This window comes from Henckelia pumila, chromosome 2, assembly GCF_033568475.1.
Source record: "Henckelia pumila isolate YLH828 chromosome 2, ASM3356847v2, whole genome shotgun sequence".
Lineage (NCBI taxonomy): Eukaryota > Viridiplantae > Streptophyta > Magnoliopsida > Lamiales > Gesneriaceae > Henckelia > Henckelia pumila.
Genome location: NC_133121.1, coordinates 178248687 through 178270510, shown reverse-complemented (window position 1 = coordinate 178270510; position 21824 = coordinate 178248687). Strand labels below are relative to the sequence as shown.

At 42.0% G+C, this 21824-nt stretch overlaps 1 protein-coding gene across 1 annotated transcript; it reads left to right on the top strand.

Annotated features, from left to right (window-relative positions):
• The first annotated feature begins 13082 nt into the window (after window positions 1–13082).
• Window positions 13083–16690, top strand: LOC140879049 (uncharacterized). The gene is made up of 3 exons (XM_073282682.1): window positions 13083–14273; window positions 14381–15634; window positions 15776–16690. Exons 1-3 carry the CDS (start codon window positions 13083–13085, stop codon window positions 16688–16690), a joined length of 3360 nt encoding a protein of 1119 aa, XP_073138783.1.
• Window positions 16691–21824: the final 5134 nt, after the last annotated feature.

Below are 21824 nucleotides of genomic sequence, written 5' to 3'. Positions count from 1 at the left end.
CATGAATTATTATCAATCATAAAATATTGTGAAGGTTAGTTGTTAATGACTGTAGTGACCTGCACCGTGATCACATACTAATCATAATTAAGCATGCAATAATCTTAATAAAAGCATAATCAGAGTTAAACGGTGGTAACTGATAAAGCTATACAATTACAAGAGAAGAAATTCGTAAACTTAAATATTACAACCAAATCGAATAACAAGATTCTCAGTATCAACATCCTTAGAAAGAAAACAACACTACAAAGATAAACTGCACACACTAACAACCTCGACACCTAGGATCTCCCAGCATCTCCTGCTCTATCCAACCTGAGACTTGCCCCGTCGAATATGGTGTCCAATAAACACAGAAATAAAGGACATGAGCGAACTACGCTCAGTATGAGAGTACGAGTACACAATATTATATGTGTATGAATGCAAGTGTACTGTTACCAAGACTCGATGTCAAGAATCTCTGGTTCAAGAACAGATTCGGGCCCTAGGTATGTAGCACTCTGCGCCTTCGCACCAAGAGGTGGATCACATACCCGACAGTAGATATTGGTGATCTGATCACGAATCTACGTGTCCAACCATCCACTAACAGGATAGGATGGAAACCCTACTACAGGTTATTATAAGGATACAAGCTCAAGATGATCATGCATAAAGCATAATTACGTGACATAATGTATGCAGATAAAATCATGCCATATAAATAATGCAACACATAATACATCCATACTCAGTCAGAGTATCTTGAACATTACTTTCGTACCTTAATAATACTAGGCATGCTACACCAGCTCTATTGTCCAAGCCTATAATCACGAGATTACTATATCACTAAACAACATCTAAAAGCCTTAACTAAGCAATAGATACTCCCAAACTATTTATAGGATCTAGTGTATACCTTCGTCCTTCATCAGCCATTTGATGTCGAATGCCCCAGAACTTGGGCACAACTCCACTACAACTTCTGGACACCTCTCCAAGGTCCCGCCTCTTGCCAAAAATGGCTGAAAACCCCTAAACTAACCAAGAAACAAGATGGAGAAGTTGTGAATTGACAAGATAAAAGTAAGCCTCTGATGCCTTATTTATAGACTAAGATCGGAAGCTCCAAACTCCTCTTCGGAAGCTTCGATCTCGCATGTCACCCACGTTGCAGAAATGCAACGATCGAAAGCTCCGAACTCCTCTTCGGAAGCTCCGATCTCCTGCGTGACCGAACTCCTTGACACGTTGATAATGCGCATGTCTTAACTCTGTTCGGAAGCTCCAATCACGTTCGGACGTTTCGATCTCGAACGTAGCCTCCGAACCCTGAACTGTGCTTCCGTAGTGTTCGGACCCTCCGAACTTGGGTTCGGACCTTCCGAACTCTTCTCAACTAAAAATCATAATTTATTCCAATTAAATCCAAATTAAGTCTTTATTCCATACTTAATCAATTTAATCATGTAAAATGAGACTGGGTTACTACAATGACATTTGACTTTATAATAATGTTTTCACCATATTTTTGCTCGTCTTCTAGTTAATCTGAATTATACTTTTGTGGTTTTATATGACACAAATTTTTTGTGAAAACGTCTCTCAGATTAAATTGATGATACTAGTATTCTATTCGATGTGACATACATTTTTATGCCGAAAGCATTATTATGTTTTATTATATATATGAATTGAAACAATCCGTCTCACGAATAAATATTCGTGATATAATCTTACAAGAGATCTACCTTTATATGAATTGTGCACCTGCTAAACAAAATTCCTGAGTCCGTCCCTGAATTTTACTATCATGTTTATAAGCATGACAAAATTGTATTATTTATTTTTTATACGTGCATCGTGTGTACCACCACGATTAATATAAATGAAAGTTTGAAAAATAAAATAAAAATGTGAAATATCTATTGTTACCATATACACATCCGAGTACCTTATATTAACTGTTTGAGATATTGGTATAGTGCGAGATGGCTGTCGACTACAAATGGGTCTCTTTGATACACCAGTACATCAGTCAAGCCCTCCGAATGAAAGCTGGTGGTCGTTCTTTTGGAGCCTCTCTTTACCTTCAAAAGTGAAAATATTTTGGTGGAGTGTGGCCCATGATTGTATTCCGTCGAATTATAATTTGTTGTGGCACCATGTTCCGATCAGCGATGCTTGTGCCCTCTGTGCCTTCCCTTTGGATACAACCTGTCTCGTTGTTCCAATGCGTGTCCATGAAAGGGATATGGAAACTATGCGCAGCTGTTGAAAGGGGTCAAGTGAAGATGACCTCGGGTTTTGCTTATGGATGAATACAAATCTGACCAAATCTGAATTTGAGGAAATGACTATGCATGGCTGGGAAGCATGGAAATAGAGACAAAACTGCATATAAAGGTGTCAAAACGGGCCAGTGAGATGGGAGAACCCAGTGGAATTATGTGTAATTTAATGGATTTTGGCAAGCCAATCCACAACCTACCACAACCCATCATTAGGCGGGGCGGGGCGGCCCACTTTTAGGCAGATTGAGAAATTACCAACCCCAACACACCTATTTGTATGACGGGGCGAGCCAACCCGACCGGCCTAGCTCATTTTGACACCTCTAATTTCATACATGGAGGCAGCAAAAAACAAATTCCAAAAAACATTTCCTAGAGTTCAGCTCTACTGTCAGACTTCCGAAACTCACGAGCAAGAATTGAAATTCCTAATGTGGATGGGAGTACACATCAAGAAACTCATTGGATACCGCCGACCCAGAACATGCTCAAGTTGAATGTTGATGCTAGTTTGAATGAGAACCTTAATCGATTTAGTGTGGGTGGAGTAGTGTGTGATCAGCAAGGGAGACTCATGTTGATGTTTGGTAAGCAGATTAATCAACCTATCTCGGTGGTTCATGGGGAACTTGTAGCTATATTGAAAGGGGTTAAACTTGTATATGAAAGGAATTTCAGAAATATTCAGGTGGCTTTTTGTTAGCAGTGCAAGCAGACACGGTTGATCAAGAAGATTTGGGCTATCCGAGTGTGTGTGCTACAGAGATCCAAAAGAGGATGCAGGAATTTACGACCACTGATATTGTTCATGTTCTCCGTTGGGCGAATTCTGTAGCTCATAGTATTGCTGTTTTTTCTTCTCCATCTCATTCATCTTTTGTTTGGATGAATGATGAGTTTTTCTCGTGGTTGGTTAGACTTGTAATGGATGATTATAATTAATAAAGTTTACAAGTCTTGCCTAAAAAAAAAATAAAAATAAAAATGAGGAGTATTATTTACACCATTTTTTTGTTAACCACACTCTATTTATTATTATTTTAGTACAAGTTCACTACATTATCCTTTAATCAATTTTAGTAAATTCTTTAATAGACTCATTAATTCCTAAAATAAGCATTCTTAACTTTATCAACTCAATATATTATAATTATTTTAAAATTCCTAAACCTAAACATAAATTTCTCCTAACTTCCTACATTCAAATTTTTTAGTTTGCACTCCCTAGTGGTCCCCAATTTTGATTAAAGAAGTATTTAACTAATCTTTTGTACTTTGGCATTGTTTTACCTATCGAACCAGTTCATGTCGTGAAGAACTATTGGTTGCGCAAGGTTTTCAGCCTATATACTTTAGATTAGGGTCCAACATGCTTCCGTAAAGTGAATCAAATTTAAATACCTCTTTGACCATAATGTTGTCGGGTCATACCTGCCGAGTTTTACGAAGTGCTCCTCACACTCCAACCACGCAGTCGCAACAGATGGTTTCTGCACAAGCTCCTTCAACGACACCCAGCACAGCCTTAATTCGTTTTCTACCTTAAGGCGTATGGTATATAAATTTAATTATAAAACATGAACATGAAAGAACAAGAGACTTTAGAAAATTTATTCAGACATAATATTATTACATAAATCAACTCCTTTGAAGAGGAGAAAACAACTTGTTTAGCTACTCATAGTAGCCTCGTTCTTGAAATACATAAACGCAAACTTATTATAATAAAAAGAGAAATATTACAACAATTTTATTCGTAAGAAAACTGAAGGAAATGCTCGATGTCTTCAGCTTCCTCAAATGCATGTATTTATAGCTGTAGTTCCACTCGTTTCACCGAGAAACTTCAGGGAATCTTACAGATGTCTTGTATTTATTTATGCCATTATTGATGGCATCTTTTACTGGTGGAGGAGGCAGCTGTCTTGAATTTTTTATGTCATTATTGATGGCATCTTTTACTAGTGGAAGAATCACATGCCTGCTACTTTCTTTTGGCTTTATTCTCCTCACATGCCTGCTTTATTGTTGTCGGGGCATCTTTTGCTTTTAAAGTAGACCCCTGTGAAAACGCATTTTTGGTGGTCCTTGTCCACCTTTGCTTGTCTCGGAAAAATCCTTTCGATCCGTTCGGGGTCTAAAGGTTTTTCCAAATTCTGGCTCCTTCTGATTTGGGCATTTTGGGCAGATATTCTCTGACCATCGTCCAATATGAGCCATGTTACAAAATTTTCGGCGAGTTTCTTTACTCCCCGGCAGCTTGTTGTTCCACAAAAGATTTCTCTTCTTTTCGAAGAGTTCTTCCGCAAATGCTGTAGTTTTTCCTGTCATTGTGTTCAACAGGAACGATCCGTTCACAGAATTCTGATAAAATTTGAATGTAAACTTGACTTTGTCCATCTCAGTAAGACAGACCCAAATACCCCATGCCCTTCTGGTTGAGATCTCATTTTCCCCGAAAGTGGACACCAAGGGTATTTCTTTAGTTTTAGGATCCTTGATAAATTTATGACTGTTTATATCAGGTCTCCTCAGCTTGATAAAATGAAAGGGTTCGTGTGATCCTTTCACTGTTGGTTCTGGAGCTGCACTGAAAAAATATAACTCAAGCACATCTCCTCTGGACAAATGATCATTATTTGCCCATGTTTCTTGGACTGCTTCCTGAATCCATTTTGGTAATTGTGATATCTCTAGAAAGCTTCGTTGTATAAACTGAGGCCAAAGCCCCAAATTCATACCAGAGTTTTACATCTTTAGGATTGACATTGTTTTTTAGCCAAACCCTTGGATATATTCCTGCAACATCAACCCTGCAAGTATTCGGGTTGATTTCATTCCTTGTATTCAATTTCTCCCACTTCTGTTGATAAACCTGGAATGGAGAAATAATAGATGGATTAGTATCAATCTTAGATTTGTCCTTGTCAGTATTGGACCTAAGATTGATCTCTTCCTCTTTTACCCCAGAGGCGGAGGGTTGACTTGATGAGTTATCCTCATCAATTGTTGCTTCATCCAGATCATCAAAGGCTGATGATAGATTAGCTCTTGTTTCTTGAGTTTTAGGTTCCTCAAAATCTTGTTTCACAACCGGTGGTTGTATTTCTTGTTCTTGTAAAACCAATGGTTTTAGTATATCTTGTTTATGAGAAACCAATGGTTTCTCTATAGCATTCACAATTGGCCCTTGAATAGCAGCCCATAGTTGTGTTTGAGCTTGCATATATCCTGTAATTCGATTAGATACTTTGATCCGATCAGCTTGTTGTAACCTGCCGGCCATTTCAGCATTAATGGCTAACTGGTTGAACTCGTTTTGAAGCAACCCAAGGTGTTCCCTGAGATGCCTCTGCATTTTCAGGATGGAATCCACGTCACTGCCTTCCATCTCTTGTTAAAAAATCTGCAAGAATATTTTCATGAGATTTAATAATAACAATATCAAAAATATAATTTTGACATAATGCTTTCCATCTTAATAACCTAGCTTTCTCAGGTTTAGATTCAATCTTATTCTTTAGGAAAGCTTTTACCTGGGTGTTATCAACCTTCAGAGTGAATTTTTTAGCAAGTAAAAATAATGGTCATTTTTCAAAAGCCCTTTTTGACATAATGCTTTCCTTCTCGTTGATATGTCATCTAATGGCCTCAGATTCTGAAAAAAGGCCGCTACAGTATCTGCATGGTATTTCCCCATCTGGAGTGATTTTGGTAAGGACTGCCGCCCACCAATCGTCGCTGGCATCCGTACATAATACCAGATCATCTTCATCTACGGGTATAGCAATTTTTGGGAGATTCTTACATATCTCTTTTAATTGGTTTACCCCTTTAGTATGGTCATCGGTCCATATAAACCTAGCATCCTTTTTTAACAAAGGACTGAACACCTTTCTGTACATTGCTAGATTGTTAATGAACATCCCTGCAAAATTAACTACTCCAAGAAAACTCTGGAGTTGTTTTACATCTTTGAGTTTATCTGGAAAATTCTTTACCTTTTCCACAATATGGGGTTGTAGAATTATTCCAGTTTCATCAATCTCAATACCGAGGAATTCAATTTTCCTTGTTGCTATGACTGCTTTCTTTTCAGATAACACCAGTCCTTCTTGTTTACAAATTTTTGAGAAAATCTCTAAGTGTTTAACGTGTTCGTCTATATTTTTTGATGCTATAAGAATATCATCAATATAAACAAACATAAAGTTGAAATAATCTTTAAAAAGGTTATCCATCTTTATTTGAAATATCTGGGGTGCATTAGCCAATCCCATAGGCATAACTTCCCAAATATAGTGTCCTTGTGGAGTAGAGAAGGCTGTGAATTTCTTACTGCCTTCTTCCATTTTTATTTGGTAGAATCCAGACTTACAATCAAATTTTGAGAACACTCTAGCATTTCGTACACAGCTAATTAGATGTTCTCTACTAGGTATGAAGTACCCGTCAAACTCCAGGATTTTATTAATACCTTGGTAGTTAATAACTAACCTGAGTTTTCCTCTTTTTATTTCACCATGATTTCTGACCAGAAAACCTGGGCTACTATATGGTGAAACTCCTTCTTTGATTAGACCAAGGTCCAAATGTTCCTTGATAATCATTCTCATATCCCTTTGATCTGTTATGTTCATCGGGATAGGCTTATATCTGACGAATTCATACTCTTTGCCTTCCTTTAGAGTAAGATTGGCTTTGAGTTGATTTCTATCCCACCATGCCAAAGGATGCTCATTATAACTTTCTTTGAGCCTCTTTTTGACATCTTCAAGTGATACCTTATTTTCTAACTCTATATCTCTATGATTTAGAGTTACCTTGAGAAGCTCCATATCCTCTGTTTGGAGTTCTTGTTCTGTTGTTATTTTCAACATGGTTTCTCCAAACCTTCTTGGATCTTTCATTTTTGGGTGAAAAAGTTGTCCCTTATCACCACGCTGGCTGCGAAATGTTATCGGCAATTGTCGATAAAAAGCAACTTTGAGTCTTTGAACGATAATTTTATGATCACAAATTGTAGTGAACATAAGTCTTCTTGACTCATTGTCTTGTGTGTACTTCTTAAACATTTGTAAGAAGTTATTTCCTAATAGGATATCAGCTCCTGTATCATGGAAATAGATTGGTGGTGTCTTTACCTTGTACCAAGGTGTCTGACCTGCTCCTCCTATAAGGATCTCTGCTTGTTTTATTCCTTTGCAAAGAATTAAAATTCTTCGAGAGAAATCTCGTCCAGCAATTTTTGGCAAATCTTCTTCACATTTTTCAGGGAAGACTCCTCTTTTTGCTGTACAAATTCCTGCTCCCGAATCAATATAAGCTGCAAAGTATTCAGCCTTATATTGTTCATACAACATCCCTATCGGAATGTATATGGAGAAAGGACTTGTTGTCATTTTTTAAAGGGATTACTAAATGGCCCTGCCATTTTTAACAGACTGTGTTGTAACTCAGTAATCCGATTAAGACTATTCACCTTTAGTCTTCCTAAGGCTTCAGAAGGTTGAGTATGGTTACTCCTTTCTACCTCTTCAATGCGATCTAGTAAATCATGTTCATGACTTACTAATTTCAACAGCTGCTTCTTCCTCTGTTTGTAAACAGAGTTCTTGAATCTGATTAAGGGATTGTCCCTTCTCCAATTATCTTGGTTTTTCTTCTCGTAGAATTCTTATTGAATCCTCCAAGTCTTTTCTTCTGCCATGAACTCTATTCCTTTTTCAAGGCGTTTCCATGGTTTATGGTCTTCCAGAAACTCTAGGAAAAGAATGAGCTGATCCACTTCTTTTCCTGGAATTCCACATATTTGAACTTCCAATTCTCCAATATTTATCAATCCTTGGTAAGTTCCTTTTTCATGTTGTTCCAAATAGTAAATCGAGTTACAAGGAAACTGGTTCCGATGACTTGTAATATCAAATACTATTTTTACTACTTTCCATCATTCTGGAGATCTAAGTTTTCCTATTATAGAAAACTCTTTTTCTTCTGGTGGAATTTCTTGAATAGGAGATTTGTCCCATCTCCTACTTGTCATTCGGTTTCCTTGAAAAGATAACCTTCGAGGTTCTATTTTAAGGTCTCTGTATAGAACCGGTCTGTCTTGAATTTGAATGTCTGTTTCCTGAATTAAAGGAAACTCGATTATTTCTGGGTATATTGCATGAGCAACTTTCCCAAAGATCTCTGGAATTTCAATGAACTCATTTCTAATAAATAATTCAGAATGATGAGTATTAGAAAGAGCATATGAAATTTGATATGTAATAGAATATGATCTATTACCTTCCTTCATTAGTCTCTTTTCCTTGAAGTTTTGATGCAACATCAAGGCTCGACTAAAGTCCCTGTCAGCTAAATTGTAGGCTATTCTTGGATAGATAACTCCTACAATTTTTCCGCACAAAGATTTCCTGAGATAGTACCCAGGACAGCATCTTGAATATTCCCCATTCTTTTATCGCATACTACGATATCTATGGGTGAATCTATTTCTTCTTTAAAAGTTGCCTTGATCATTATTTGGATTGCTCCAATATGAATCCAAGACATCGTCCTTGCTACCTCACCTTTCAACTTTTGCAATTCCTCTCTTATTTCTTCAAAAGGAATTAACTGCATCTCTATTTGATTACTTGTTAACTCCATGGGGATTGCCATTTCCCTTCTGGATACTTTGTAAGTCAAATTATGTCTTCTTTGTCTAAGCCCTAGGTTGCCTAAGACTCTTTCTACTTGTCCTGCCGAAAATCCCTGGTACTTTTGTAACGTTGGATTTTCTCTCATAATCCTTTGGACCATATTATGAGATATCATGGTTTGGCTAAAGAATCCAGCCAAACTTTCATGTGTTTCATGCCGAAACACTTCTTCTTTATTCTGATTCTGATTCTGATCCATCCTCAGAATCTTCTTGACTAAACAATATCTCTTCTTCGTATATGCTTTCATCTGAGGGGATATCCTCAAATTGATATACTTGGACTAGATCTTGAAAGAAGACCGCATCATCCATATCTGGTGTTGCTTCAAATAGTTTAACTCCTTTTTTCTCGTTTTCTGGACAATTTGTAGATATATGTCCTCTTGCTCCACATGTCCAGCAGTTGCAATCCTTGAAACTTTCACTTGCTCTTATATGAGTTCTTCTGAAAGTTCTTCTTGATGGTGTTCTTCCCCTGCTTTGTGATGAGCTTGTTACTGGGGATGTTCTTGTAGGTCCACTTCTTCTTCCTGTCCTATAAGATCTGGCCTTTTGTTTGGACCAAAATGTTCTTGGTTTCCAAGAACTTCTCATTTTTTTATTGTAGGGATTACTTCTGAATTTCTTTCTTTTAAATCCCTGTGATCTGTTTCCAATGATCGTTGGAAGATCATTATCTTTACAACATAAAGGTGTACGTTTATTTATACCTCTTATTTTCTTGTAGTTCTTCTGTAATGCTGCCATATGGCACCATTCTGCCAATTTTCCTTTCAAAAAGGACGCGCGTCTTGCCAAAGTGTCAAGATGACCTGGAACGTATTCTTTAATCAGCATTTCTCTCCAGGGACTTGGCATTTTTGCGAAAAATAGCTGAATAGCTACATTTTCTTCGACTCCTGAATTCCATCTGTATTTAGTGAATAACATAATGTATTCATCAACTAAACAGATATCATGTAACTCGAGGCTATACAGAGCTTGAGTATATCTTCTCTTTTTCTCTGTATCTTGATTGTTGAAATAGTCTACCCCTATGAATTGTGCTTTAAATAGGGTGGCCATTCTTTCTCCAATTTCGCTGAGGGATTCTCCTGCTAAGATTGATTCCTTCGTATCTGGCATAATCATCTCCCAAGCAATCTTGACAGATCCCATTAGACTTATTTCTAGAAGTTTAATGAATCCTTCTTTATTGAGATCTAATGTCCCGGCTGCAATTCTCATAGCTGACGTCCAATCATCTATAAGATCTTCTCTGTTTTTGAAGTCCAAAACATCAAGGTTTAACATAACCCCGTAAGGATGTATTGGATTTAAAACAGTTTTTCCGTAAAGAGTTTGATGGAGTGGGATTTTACTCCTTCTTGATCTGGTTCCTGCTGGATGTGAATTTTCTCCAACCTGAAACTCACTATGTGGTTCTTCTGTTTTAACCGCATATCTTGGGGGATTCCCTATGGGTTGTTCACCCTCAGGGGATTTCATTTTTAGATCTACTACTTTGAGATTCGCAAAAGAATTCGCGAGATCTTGTAGATCCTCGAGATTTAATCTCTCTAAAGTAGTCATCAGATAGTGTTTTTCTCTGATACTGCTTTTATAAGATTAATCATCCTTTCATCATCAGTTAAAGGTTTTTGAACCATTTTGGTTTTACCTTTCTGATGTAACAACGGTTCGGTACCAAACGGAGTGGTAACCTTCCTCCTGTATTTCCTTTTCTAGAACCTGAAGTTTGTTCTAGATTTGTGATTTTAGTTTGAAGATCCTTTAGGGTTACAAGAATTTCTTCTTGTTTCTTAAGGATTCCTTCAATCTGCCGAGGTATTTCATACAGCTGATTGCTGTAATATTGTACCGTCTTTTGAATTTCTCTAAGATCTCCGGAGAGTTTAGAGGAATCTGGGGTAATTTCTAAAAATTGAGAGTTAAAAATCATCTTTCTGTCGTAAGTAATCTATTGTGAACAGATTAACTTGTTTATAGGATTTCATATAAATAAAATCCTCTTGATTCAAACCTTCGTTTGAAGTCATCTTTTGTAAAAAAAACTTCTCCTCAACAAATAAAAGCATGAGTTAACGAATAATATTAAGTCTGAATATTTAACCTAAACTCTGATACCATTTTTTGCACATAATTCTTTGTACCAAAATAAGCATTAAAACATGAGATATAAGCACATAGATCTTTAGATATAAGTATAAAACCTTCAGATCTAAGTACAAAACAACCCATATTGAGTACAAGAATTAAATATTAAAATAATCAAGTTTTGTGGTCCTTAGGGAGTGCAAAGAAAGAATCTTTAAGGGAGGGAGTTGGGAGAAAGAAAGGTTTGGGTTTGGGGATTTATTCATAATTGACTCTTATACTTATATATATGTCAATATTTAAACACAGAATAAAAACAAATTTTTAAAACAACCGTTCATTATTAGGTTATACTTATTATTGTTTAAAACAACCGTTCATTATTAGGTTATATTTCTAATTTTCGATAACAATAATATTTCATTCTTATGTTTTTCATAATTTATTTCATACTTTTTGTTCATTTTTATTGTAGTAATTTTAAAAATAAAACTTAATTTAATCACAATATCTTATAAAATTTGAACTGTTAATATATTTGTATAAGAAACATTCTTCTAAACAAAAATAAAATAAAATAATTAACAGTAAGTTGATTTTATAAATTTTATAAGTGTGATTTTATATGAAATAACTAGAGTTCAACAATATATATCTTTATATCACCGTAACTATGCTCTTAATCATGATATGTTTTCCAAAAATTATTCTAAAATAATAAAATATCTTATTATTTTAATCTTAATATTTAATATATGTAAATTTACATTTTATCCCAAACACTTTAACATAATCTTGGTAAATCAAAATTATGCAACCCACCAGTTTTATTTATTTTATATAAAAAAAATATTTGAATAATGATGTGATTATCACAAAATGACTATCCGGGGATGGGTAAATTCCCGAGCGGAAAAGGTAAGTGAAGATACAAAATATACGAATATCTTGTCCGTTTTTTTAGAGTTTTTTCTCTCTTTTTCTTTGCCCCCCAGAATGGGCTTTTATACTCGCCCACCCGGGACCTCAATGATTACTGGGTATGACCTTACTGATAACTTTTAGGGTGATAAGATGGTTATCACGTGTGATTTAGACCCCCATAATTTCCGGACAGAGCCCATTCCTTTGGCTCGTGTTTAGTAATGATTGGATTTGTGATTTGACCCTGACATACTTCAAATAAACGTGGCCGTTTCCTGGCCCTAAAAATAGAAAGGCCGGGGCCCCACTGGTGTTCCTTTCCTTTCCTAATTTCCGAAGGCTTACTCCGGGAGGTTCTAGCTCCCAGGCCCCTTTCGATCTCCTATATCGGTCCGGATGCTAAGACCTACCAGGTTAAGCCTTTCTTGCAGATCCCAGGTTACTGCCTCCCAGTCCCGGGTTCTTTAACATGTCGTAGTTACACCATCTTTCCGGGTCCAATCCATCCGGGGTATCATCATCCCGGGTATGTGATATCATCATACTTCCTAAAGATAGTCGGGCTAGGACCTGCTTCGCTGTCCCGAGAGGCTAATATCATCTTTCCGGGTCCAATCCACCCGGGGTATCGTCATTCCGGGTATGTGATATCATCACACTTCCTAAAGATAGTCGGGCTAGGACCTGCTCCGCTGTCCCGAGAGGCTAATACCATCTTTTCGGGTCCAATCCACCCGGGGTATCGTCATCCCGGGTATGTGATATAATTACATCATTGGCGCAGTCTGTGGGAAACTTGAGTCTAAGGCGTAGATATGACCATCATCGATGATCCTGAAAGCTCTCGTCGAGCAGTGGCCGCAATCGAGGAGCAAGTGGACGCTATGGTGGACGCAGCTCTACAAAGAATCATGGCGATACAACAAGGAGAAAAGGAGGGCCAAAGGAAGGATAAAGAAAAATAAGTAGAAGGGGAATGAGAGCCAGAATCGAGGCCCGAGAAAGAGAAGAGTAAAGGCATACACGTAGAGGATGAGGGAAATTTACATGCGGGATCGGCAAATGTCACCATGGCAGGGGAGCTGGAAATGTTGAAGCAAAAAATACAAAAACTGGAGAATAGTGACCCGCGGGAATCCGCGCGGATAAAAAGTTTGGGCTGTCCCTTCTCTCTGGAAATCATTGGGGAGCCATTGCCAGTCTATTTCAAATCCGCCAAAATCAAAGAGTATGATGGCAGCGCTGATCCCAAGGAGCATGTAACCTGGTTTGAGAATGTGGCAATGTTGCATTGTTATGGGGATCAAATCAAGTGCAAGGTATTTCTAACTACCTTGGTGGACTCCGCCCAGAGATGGTTCGAAAATCTGGAGGAAGGAAGCATCAAGACTTTCAAAGAATTCCGGGAGGTCTTTTTGCAACACTTCAGCAGCAGCAAGCGATACAAGAAAACCACCCTCAGCCTCTTCGAGATAAAGCAGCTGAACGAGGAGTCTCTAAGAGCTTATATTAAAAAGTTCAATAGAGTGGCCTTGGAAGTACCTGTATGTGCACCTGAAACCAAAATCACTGCTTTCACGCAAGGACTCAGAGAAGGAGAATTCTTCCGGTCTCTGGTCAAGAGGGCCCCCCGGTACTTCGAGGACCTCTTGGCTCGAGCCGAGAAATATATCAATATGGAGGAGGCCCAGCGACAAAAGAGGGAGAAGGATAGGAGGGAAGAGCAAAAGGAAAGAGGAAACCAGGGTAGTCAAGGAAGAAGAAGGCAGGATCAACCGGGGAGGCTTGCTGCTTTTGCTCCTCACAGGGTAGCCCGGGATCGGGAAATACACTTGTGTGAGGAGAATGTCCAGCCGTTGCCTTTGAAAAGGCCGGGAAAATACTGTTCGATACACCGGGTTAACACACACGACACTAGCGAGTGTCGGAGGCTCGTCGTGGAACCAGGACAGCCTATGCCTGAGGAAACAAAGCATGTGGAGAAAAAGCAGAGGGGACGCCCCTGGGTACCCCGGTTTGACATCTCACGAGACAATAGGCCTGACCCCTCGAAAGCCCGGGAGGTAGCGTCACGGGGGCCTGACAAAGGACCCCGAGAGGGACCTTCCAAAGGGGTGATCAACATGATTTCGGGAGGATCCACTGATGGGGACTCTAATAGGGCTCGGAAATCTTGGAGCAAAAGAGAGGTCCTGGGAATCGAGGCCCGGAGACCAGATCCCTGCCCCGTCGTTACCTTTGGGCCCGAGGATTTGGAGGAAGTGTGTTTACCCACAACGATGCTTTACTCATCCGAGCGCAGGTGGCTAACTATGACATAAGAAGGGTGTTTGTGGATTTGGGGAGTTCTGTGAATGTCATTTTCCAGGATGCATTCGAGCAAATGGACTTGCGGGAATGTGAGGTTAACCCTGTAAAAACATCCCTGTATGGGTTTGCAGGACATACCATTCGGCCTAAAGGAGAAGTGCGGCTGCCTATTACGTTAGGATCGGGCGATATAAAAAAGACTGTCATGGCCCTCTTCACCGTGGTGGAGGCCCCATCTTCCTACAATATTATCCTGGGAAGGCCGGCCTTAAATGCCTTTAGGGCTGTCGCTTCCGCTTACCACCAAAAGATCAAATTCCCAGTGGGGGATCGAGTAGGCAAAGTAAAGGGAGATCAACACTCATCCCGACGGTGTTATGCGGACACCATCCGGGTGGATAACAAGAGGGCACGAGGGACGGAGAGGAGAGATGGTTCCAGACAAGAAGAGGTGTGCACGGTAGGAGAAGTAAAAGAAGAAAATGAGGAGGTGGAGGTAGTGCCTGGACAGCCAGGGAAGATCACCCGGGTGGCTCGGGGGATGGAGCCTACTTTGGTTGAGCAATTAAAGATCTGCCTGACCCAGAACGCGGATGTGTTTGCCTGGTGTCCCAAGGAGCAAACTGGAGTCCCGGCCCATTTGGCAGAACATAGGCTAAATATCCTCTCAGGATCCCGGCCCGTCAGACAAAAGAAGAGACACTTCGGGGCAGAAAAAGACAAGGTCATTGCTGAGCAAGTCCGGGAACTTCTAGAAGCGGGGCATGTTAAAGAGGTACAGTTTCCTACTTGGTTATCTAATGTAGTGCTGGTACCCAAAAGTACAGGGAAATGGAGGATGTGCATAGATTTCCGAGACTTAAACAAAGCCTGCCCCAAGGACTGCTATCCCCTCCCCCGGATTGACCAGTTAGTAGATTCTACCTCTGGTTATGAGCTGCTTTGCTTTATGGATGCTTACCAGGGATACCATCAAATTCCCCTGGCTAGGGAAGATCAGGATAAGGTAAATTTTGTTATGTCAGGAGGAACGTTTTGTTATGTGGTTATGCCTTTTGGGTTAAAGAATGCAGGAGCCACCTATCAAAGGATGATGGACAGAGTTTTCAAAAATCAATTGGGACGAAATGTCGAGGTGTATGTGGATGATATCCTGGTGAAATCCAGGACCAGGAACCATTTTATTCCTGACTTGGAAGAAACCTTTGGTACCTTGCGAAGGTACGGGTTGAAGCTTAACCCGGCCAAGTGTGTGTTTGGAGTGAAAAGCGGGAAATTCTTGGGATTCGTAGTGACCGAGAGAGGAATAGAGGTAAACCCGAAGAAAGTAAAAATCCTGAGGGAGATGCCATCACTCTCCTCCATTAGGTAAGTGCAGCGGTTGACTAGAAGAGTCACTGCCCTGTCTCGTTTCGTCGCTCGGTCTGCCCACCGGAGTCATCCCTTCTTTCAGGTGTTGAGGAAGGCCCAGAGATTTGGATGGAGTGAGGATTGTGAACGGGCTTTCCAGGAATTAAAGGAGCATCTGGCAAATCTGCCCATCCTGGTTAAGCCCGAACCAGGGGAGAGATTGTGGGTTTATATCTCCACGACAGAGTCTGCTGTGAGCACGGTGTTAATAAAAGAAGAGGGAGGAGATCAAAAGCCAGTTTATTATGTAAGTCATGCTCTGAAGGGGCCCGAGATCCGATATAGTGAAATGGAAAAGATGGCCCTGACCCTTATTTTGACTGCCCGGAAGCTCCGACCTTACTTCCTATCGCATCCGGTCACCATCCTGACCAATAGCCCCTTGGGTCGGGTGATGACTCAACCAGATGCTTCAGGTCGATTGGTCAAGTGGGCAGTAGAATTGGGAGAATACGATATAGAGTACAGGCCTCGGGCAGCTATTAAGGCATATGCTTTGTCTGACTTTCTGACCGAGGTCATCACATTTGGACAGGAGGAAGTGTGGAGAATCTTTGTGGATGGGGCCAGCAGTTTGGAAGGAAGCGGAGTGGGGGTATTCCTCATTTCTCCCACTCAGGAAAAAACTAAAGTGGCGATAAGATTATCATCTTTCAAGTCAAACAATGAAGCGGAGTATGAAGCAATAATCTCGGGCTTGAAATTGGCTCGGGAGGCGGGAGCCAGACATGTGATTGTATATTCGGATTCTCAGCTGGTAGTACAGCAAGTCCAGGGAACTTTTAGCATCAGGGAGAAGAGATTGCAGGAGTATGTGGGACTTATCAAACAGCAGGGAGAAGAATTTTCTAGTTGGAGCATTGAGCAAATTCCCAGGGAGCATAATGTGGAGGCAGACGCCCTAGCCAGGGTGGCATCATCCCTCACTGGTATTGATAGCCGGGAGGTGATACAATAGTCCGGGTCGGTGATGGCCATTGAAGAAAGGGAAGAAGAGGCCTCGGAAAGATCCTGGATGGCTCCCCTTGTAGAGTACTTGCAGACAAGAATCCTTCCTGGGGAGGAGGCACATGCCCGGAAGCTCAGGAGGCAGGTAGCTCGATTCACCCTGATTAATGAAAAGTTATACCGGCGATCTTTTCAGGGTCCCTTGCTAAGGTGCCTAGCCCAAGGAGAAGTGAGGTATGTACTTCAGGAAATACACGAAGACTGTTGCGGAGATCATGGAGGGGCTCTGAGTTTGGTCCGGCGTACCCTATTGGCGGGATATTGGTGGCCCACCCTGCAGCAGGATGCCCGGCAGGTAGTCAAGACGTGTGAAGGATGCCAAAGGTTTGGAAACTTTTCTCATAAGCCAGCGGCGGAGTTACAACCGATGTGGGCATCCTGCCCTTTTGATCAGTGGGGCATGGATATCGTGGGACCATTTCCTATGGGCCCTGGACAAAAAAAGTTCTTGTTGGTGGCAGTGGATTATTTCTCTAAATGGGTGGAGGCTGAGCCATTAGCAAGAATCACTGAAGAGGCGGTGTTGGGATTTATTTGGAAGAACATTGTCTGCCGATTTGGTTTGCCTCGAAAACTTGTCTCGGACAATGGGAGGCAGTTCCAGGGAAATAAAATAAAAGATTGGTGCACAGAGATGATGGTAAAACAGGTATTCACTTCCGTGGCGTACCCCCAAAGCAACGGACAAACGGAAGTAACTAACAGGACTATCATCCAAACTTTACAAACCCGACTTTTTGATGCTGGTAAAAGTTGGGTGGAGGAGGTTCCCGGTGTGCTATGGTCTTACCGCACTACCCCCAGGACGGCCACAGGAGAAACACCTTTCAGCTTGGTGTATGGGTCCGAGGCTGTGATCCCAGTGGAAATAGGACAAACCTCCCCCTGGGTGAGAGCTCATCAAGAGGGAGAAACCATGGACAGGATGCAAGAATTAGACCTGATTGAAGAAAAAAGAGAACGGGCCGCTATTCAAATGGAAGCCTATCGGAGCAGGATAGTCAAGGCGTTCAATCAAAAGGTCAAAACCAGGGAATTCCAGATAGGAGATTTGGTACTGAAGAAAGTTAACCCGGTAGGAGGGGTAAAGAAGCTAGAAGCAAAGTAGGAAGGACCTTACAAAGTAATTCGGAGGATAGGAAGGAGCGCTTGGTATTTGGAGGATAGCCGGGGCAAAGTCCTACAGAGGCCCTGGAATACTCTGCATCTTAAGTCTTATTATCCTTAAAAATACATATACGCCTGTAAATTATGTTTCTGCCGTGTGTATAAATAAAAGGTATGTTTTGATCTATTGTAAATCACAAAAATACTCAAAGGCCCGTGGTAATTCACGAGCCATGTAAACCCAGGTGATCCACCACCCTGGTATTCAAAGGCCCGTGGTAATTCACGAGCCATGTAAACCCAGGTGATCTACCACACTGGTATTCAAAGGCCCGTGGTAATTCACGAGCCATGTAAACCCAGGTGATCCGCCACCCTGGTACTCAAAGGCCCGTGGTAATTCACGAGCCATGTAAGTCCAGGTGATCTGCCACCCTGACACCAAAAAAGCCCAGGATTCCTGGCGCTCGGGCATCGAAAATTCCCGAGAGAGTAGGCCACCCTCGTGGTATATCAAAACAAAGGATTTATCCAAGCATACATAAAAAATCATTCGAATAAAGAGGCGAATCAAGAGCAAAGTTTTTTCCTGAACAAACAAAATATACATGTGTAAAAGTTAGGAGCCCAAGCCTAAAAGCTCCAATAAATAGTCTAAATCTAAGAACCCGAGGGGTCGGTCTCCTCTTGAGATTTCTGCTCTTCGCTGGCGTCTACCCTTTCCTGGGGCCCTTCTCCTTCATTTTCAGGACCGGAGGGTAAAGAAGCAATGGCCAAATTAAGATCTGGAACTCCTTCCCGCATCAGGCCAGCTGCCTCGTACTGAGCAGAACAGAGGTCAAAGCCTTGGGTGAAGAAGTCGAAGGACTTATCCATCACCGTCTGCTCGAACTCCTTGGAGGAAAGGAAAGAATTCCGCCATTCAACTTCGGTGCCAAAGCGCTCCTCCAAAGCCTGGGCAGCATCCAGAGCTGAAGAATGATGCATATCTGCCTCCGTATGGGCGATTACCAACTGGTTCTGCATCACCTCCGCGGAAGCCTGAAGCCCACTCACGGCGTTCAAAGCCAGGTCTTTTTCCTGCCGAACTTGACCAAGCTCCCGGGTAATTTGCTCTATTTGAGCCTCCAAAGATTGAATTTCGGCAGAGCGGCGATCTTGGATCTCAACTAGCTTACGCTACCATCTTTCCTCCACCCGCGCCATATCTGCCCGGAAACCTTCCAGCAAATCTCGGTGGGATCGAACCTCCGCTTCATGAGTCTCTCTTAGGGCGGTTGCCTGCGATTGAAGCAGGGTGATATGCTCCTCAAAAGAGCTGCACCTCTCGCTCTCTCGGGCGAGACTAGCGTTCGCCTCATCAAGGGCATTGGCCAGCATGCATAAACCCTGCATCCAAAGCAACCAAGGGATTAAATAAAAACGTGCACAAACACCTTTTTTCAGATATCTAAAGGGCAGAGTTTACCGTATAAGCATGAGAAACACCCTCCGATAGTTTGGAGGTGATACCACGAGCTGCCAGTAAAGAGTGGTCTTCCGGGGAGAGCAAGCTTTGGATTTGGGCAACTTTGGTCACCCCAGGCGTGAGAAATGGGGTCACCCGCAGAGACAGAAGCGTCCCAGCCCGAGGCCCGAAGGGCCATAGAAGAAATAGGAGCAGATGAGGCCGGGTCCTTGGACAGCAGGATGTCCTCCGAGTCCGTCAGGTCGATCATCTGGGATACCTGGCCAATTTTCCTCTTACGATGGGAAAGTGGTACCTCATCTTCCAAGTCCTCCGATGACAAAGATAGCTGGGCTTGGGAAGCAAGTCGAGGTGGGCATAGCACCGTCACAGAAGTTCCGGCAACAGCAGCGCTTGAAGGGGGAGAGAGCACAGCTGAAAGAATCGGCACTGTAGACGGAGGGACTACCACGGTGGGTAAACGCAAAGGACTTTGCGGATGAATAGGACTCTTTTCCTCCATACGGGCCTTCTTCCTTCGCTCGGCTAGGGCTTGGGTTTTCTCTTTAGCAGCCTTCCTCTCGGCTGCCCGTCGGGCTAACTCTTCCCTGATCATATCTGATGACTCTGCACCAATGGAACAAATGTGAGTACGTGTACGTATTAATAATAAAGTAGTGTAAAGAAAGTCAGAGAACAGCCATTACCAGGTTGAGCCCCCGGGTCGCTGTATGCATTGATCACCTGGTCAAGGAGATCTTCCACCCGGGTGCCCAACCCGTAGGCTATGATGTTATCGTTCGTTAATAAGGCAGGGGAGGAAAATGTCCTATTCTTGACTAAGGTCAAACTACGAGTATAAGGTTCCTCAACCTTATAATGTTCGGGAAGCTCAGGTTGAGGAGGGAGACTAGATAAGAACCCGGTCCTAAAAGGGAAAGGAGCCGGGGGTTGAATAAAAAAATACCGCTCTTTCCATCCCTTTATAGATGAGGGGATATCCGAAAGAAAACGAGCATTCAGCCGTGCGGCTAGGGAGAAAGCTCCTTCGTTGAAACGGCAAGAAAAAAAATAATGCAAAATCAGAGGGGTGATGGATAAATTGTGCATTTTAAAGAGGATATAGGTCGAGTCCATTATTCGGAAGGAGTTCGGGTGGAATTGATTAACAGGAACTTGAAAGAAGTCGGCAACAGCTAGGTAGAAAGGAGGAATAGGAAATCGAAGGCCACTCCGAATCTGGTCTTGGAAAAATGTGTAGCAACCGTGAGGAGGAGTATCAGGAGTACTCCCAGGTAGAGGACGGAATAAGGAATAGGATAAAGGGATTTCCCCTGAGCCACGAAGTTCCTCCGCGGCCCCTTGGGAGAGGGTGCTAGGAAGGTAAGTATACCAACCCAAGGAAGAGGGCACAGAAGATAGGGGTTTTGGGTTCTTCACTTTTTGTTTGCCTTTTCCTTTGGAGCGAGAGGAAGAAGCAGCGAAAGGCTTCGTCGGGAATCGGGAAGCTGGCTTAAAAGAAGAAGGTCGGGAAAGCAGCGCAGAAGCAAAGCGAGCATCGCTTGAGCTACCGCTTGGCTCCTCGTCTCTGGGCGAGCCTTTGGCGTTCGCTCCAGAGGTAGATGAGGTACCTGTAGACATTGAAATAAAACTTACAGAATTAAAGCGAATAAGGGATGCAGGGAAGCGGACAACGAAACTGAAAGCACAGTCGCTGAAAGCCAAAGGGTAATGAGTTCGAGAAGAAAGACGATGAGAAGAAGAAGGAAGGGTCGCGAAGGATTAAATACTAAAATGGGGCCAAAATAATATGAGCCGTGTATTTTGAAATAAACGGCAGAGATACGCAAAGCGTGCTCAAGAAGCTGAAGCAACGTCTGACAAATTCTCTGACAGACGCACTACGAAGCGTCTAGGGCTGACGTAAGGGTAGCGAATCCCGGGTAGATACCTCGGGAGATAGGACCCGGTATGACGATACCCCGGGTGGATTGGACTCGGAAATATGGTATTAGCCTCTCGGGACAGCGGAGCAGGTCCTAGCTCGACTATCTTTAGGAAGTGTGATGATATCACATACCCGGGATGACGATACCCCGGGTGGATTGGACCCGGAAAGATGGTATTAACCTCTCGGGACAGCGGAGCAGGTCCTAGCCCGACTATCTTTAGGAAGTGTGATGATATCACATACCCAGGATGACGATACCCCGGGTGGATTGGACCCGGAAAGATGGTATTAGCCTCTCGGGACAGCGGAGCAGGTCCTAGCCCGACTATCTTTAGGAAGTGTGATGATATCACATACCCGGGATGACGATACCCCGGATGGATTGGACCCGGAAAGATGGTGTAACTACGACATGTTAAAGAACCCGGGACTGGGGGGCAGTAACCTGGGATCTGCAAGAAAGGCTTAACCTGGTAGGTCTTAGCATCCGGACCGATACAAGAGATCGAAAGGGGCCTGGGAGCTAGAACCTCCCGGAGTAAGCCTTCGGAAATTAGGAAAGGAAAGGAACACCAGTGG

What these genes read in the sequence shown, in the direction of transcription:
- LOC140879049 (XM_073282682.1), top strand. Translation starts at nt 13,083, where the DNA reads ATGGCAGGGGAGCTGGAAATGTTGAAGCAAAAAATACAAAAACTGGAG. An exon ending in GGCCCGAGGATTTGGAGGAA is followed by an intron (nt 14,274 to 14,380) that starts GTGTGTTTACCC and finishes GTCATTTTCCAG; the next exon opens with GATGCATTCGAGCAAATGGA. An exon ending in TGACCGAGAGAGGAATAGAG is followed by an intron (nt 15,635 to 15,775) that starts GTAAACCCGAAG and finishes CCCTTCTTTCAG; the next exon opens with GTGTTGAGGAAGGCCCAGAG.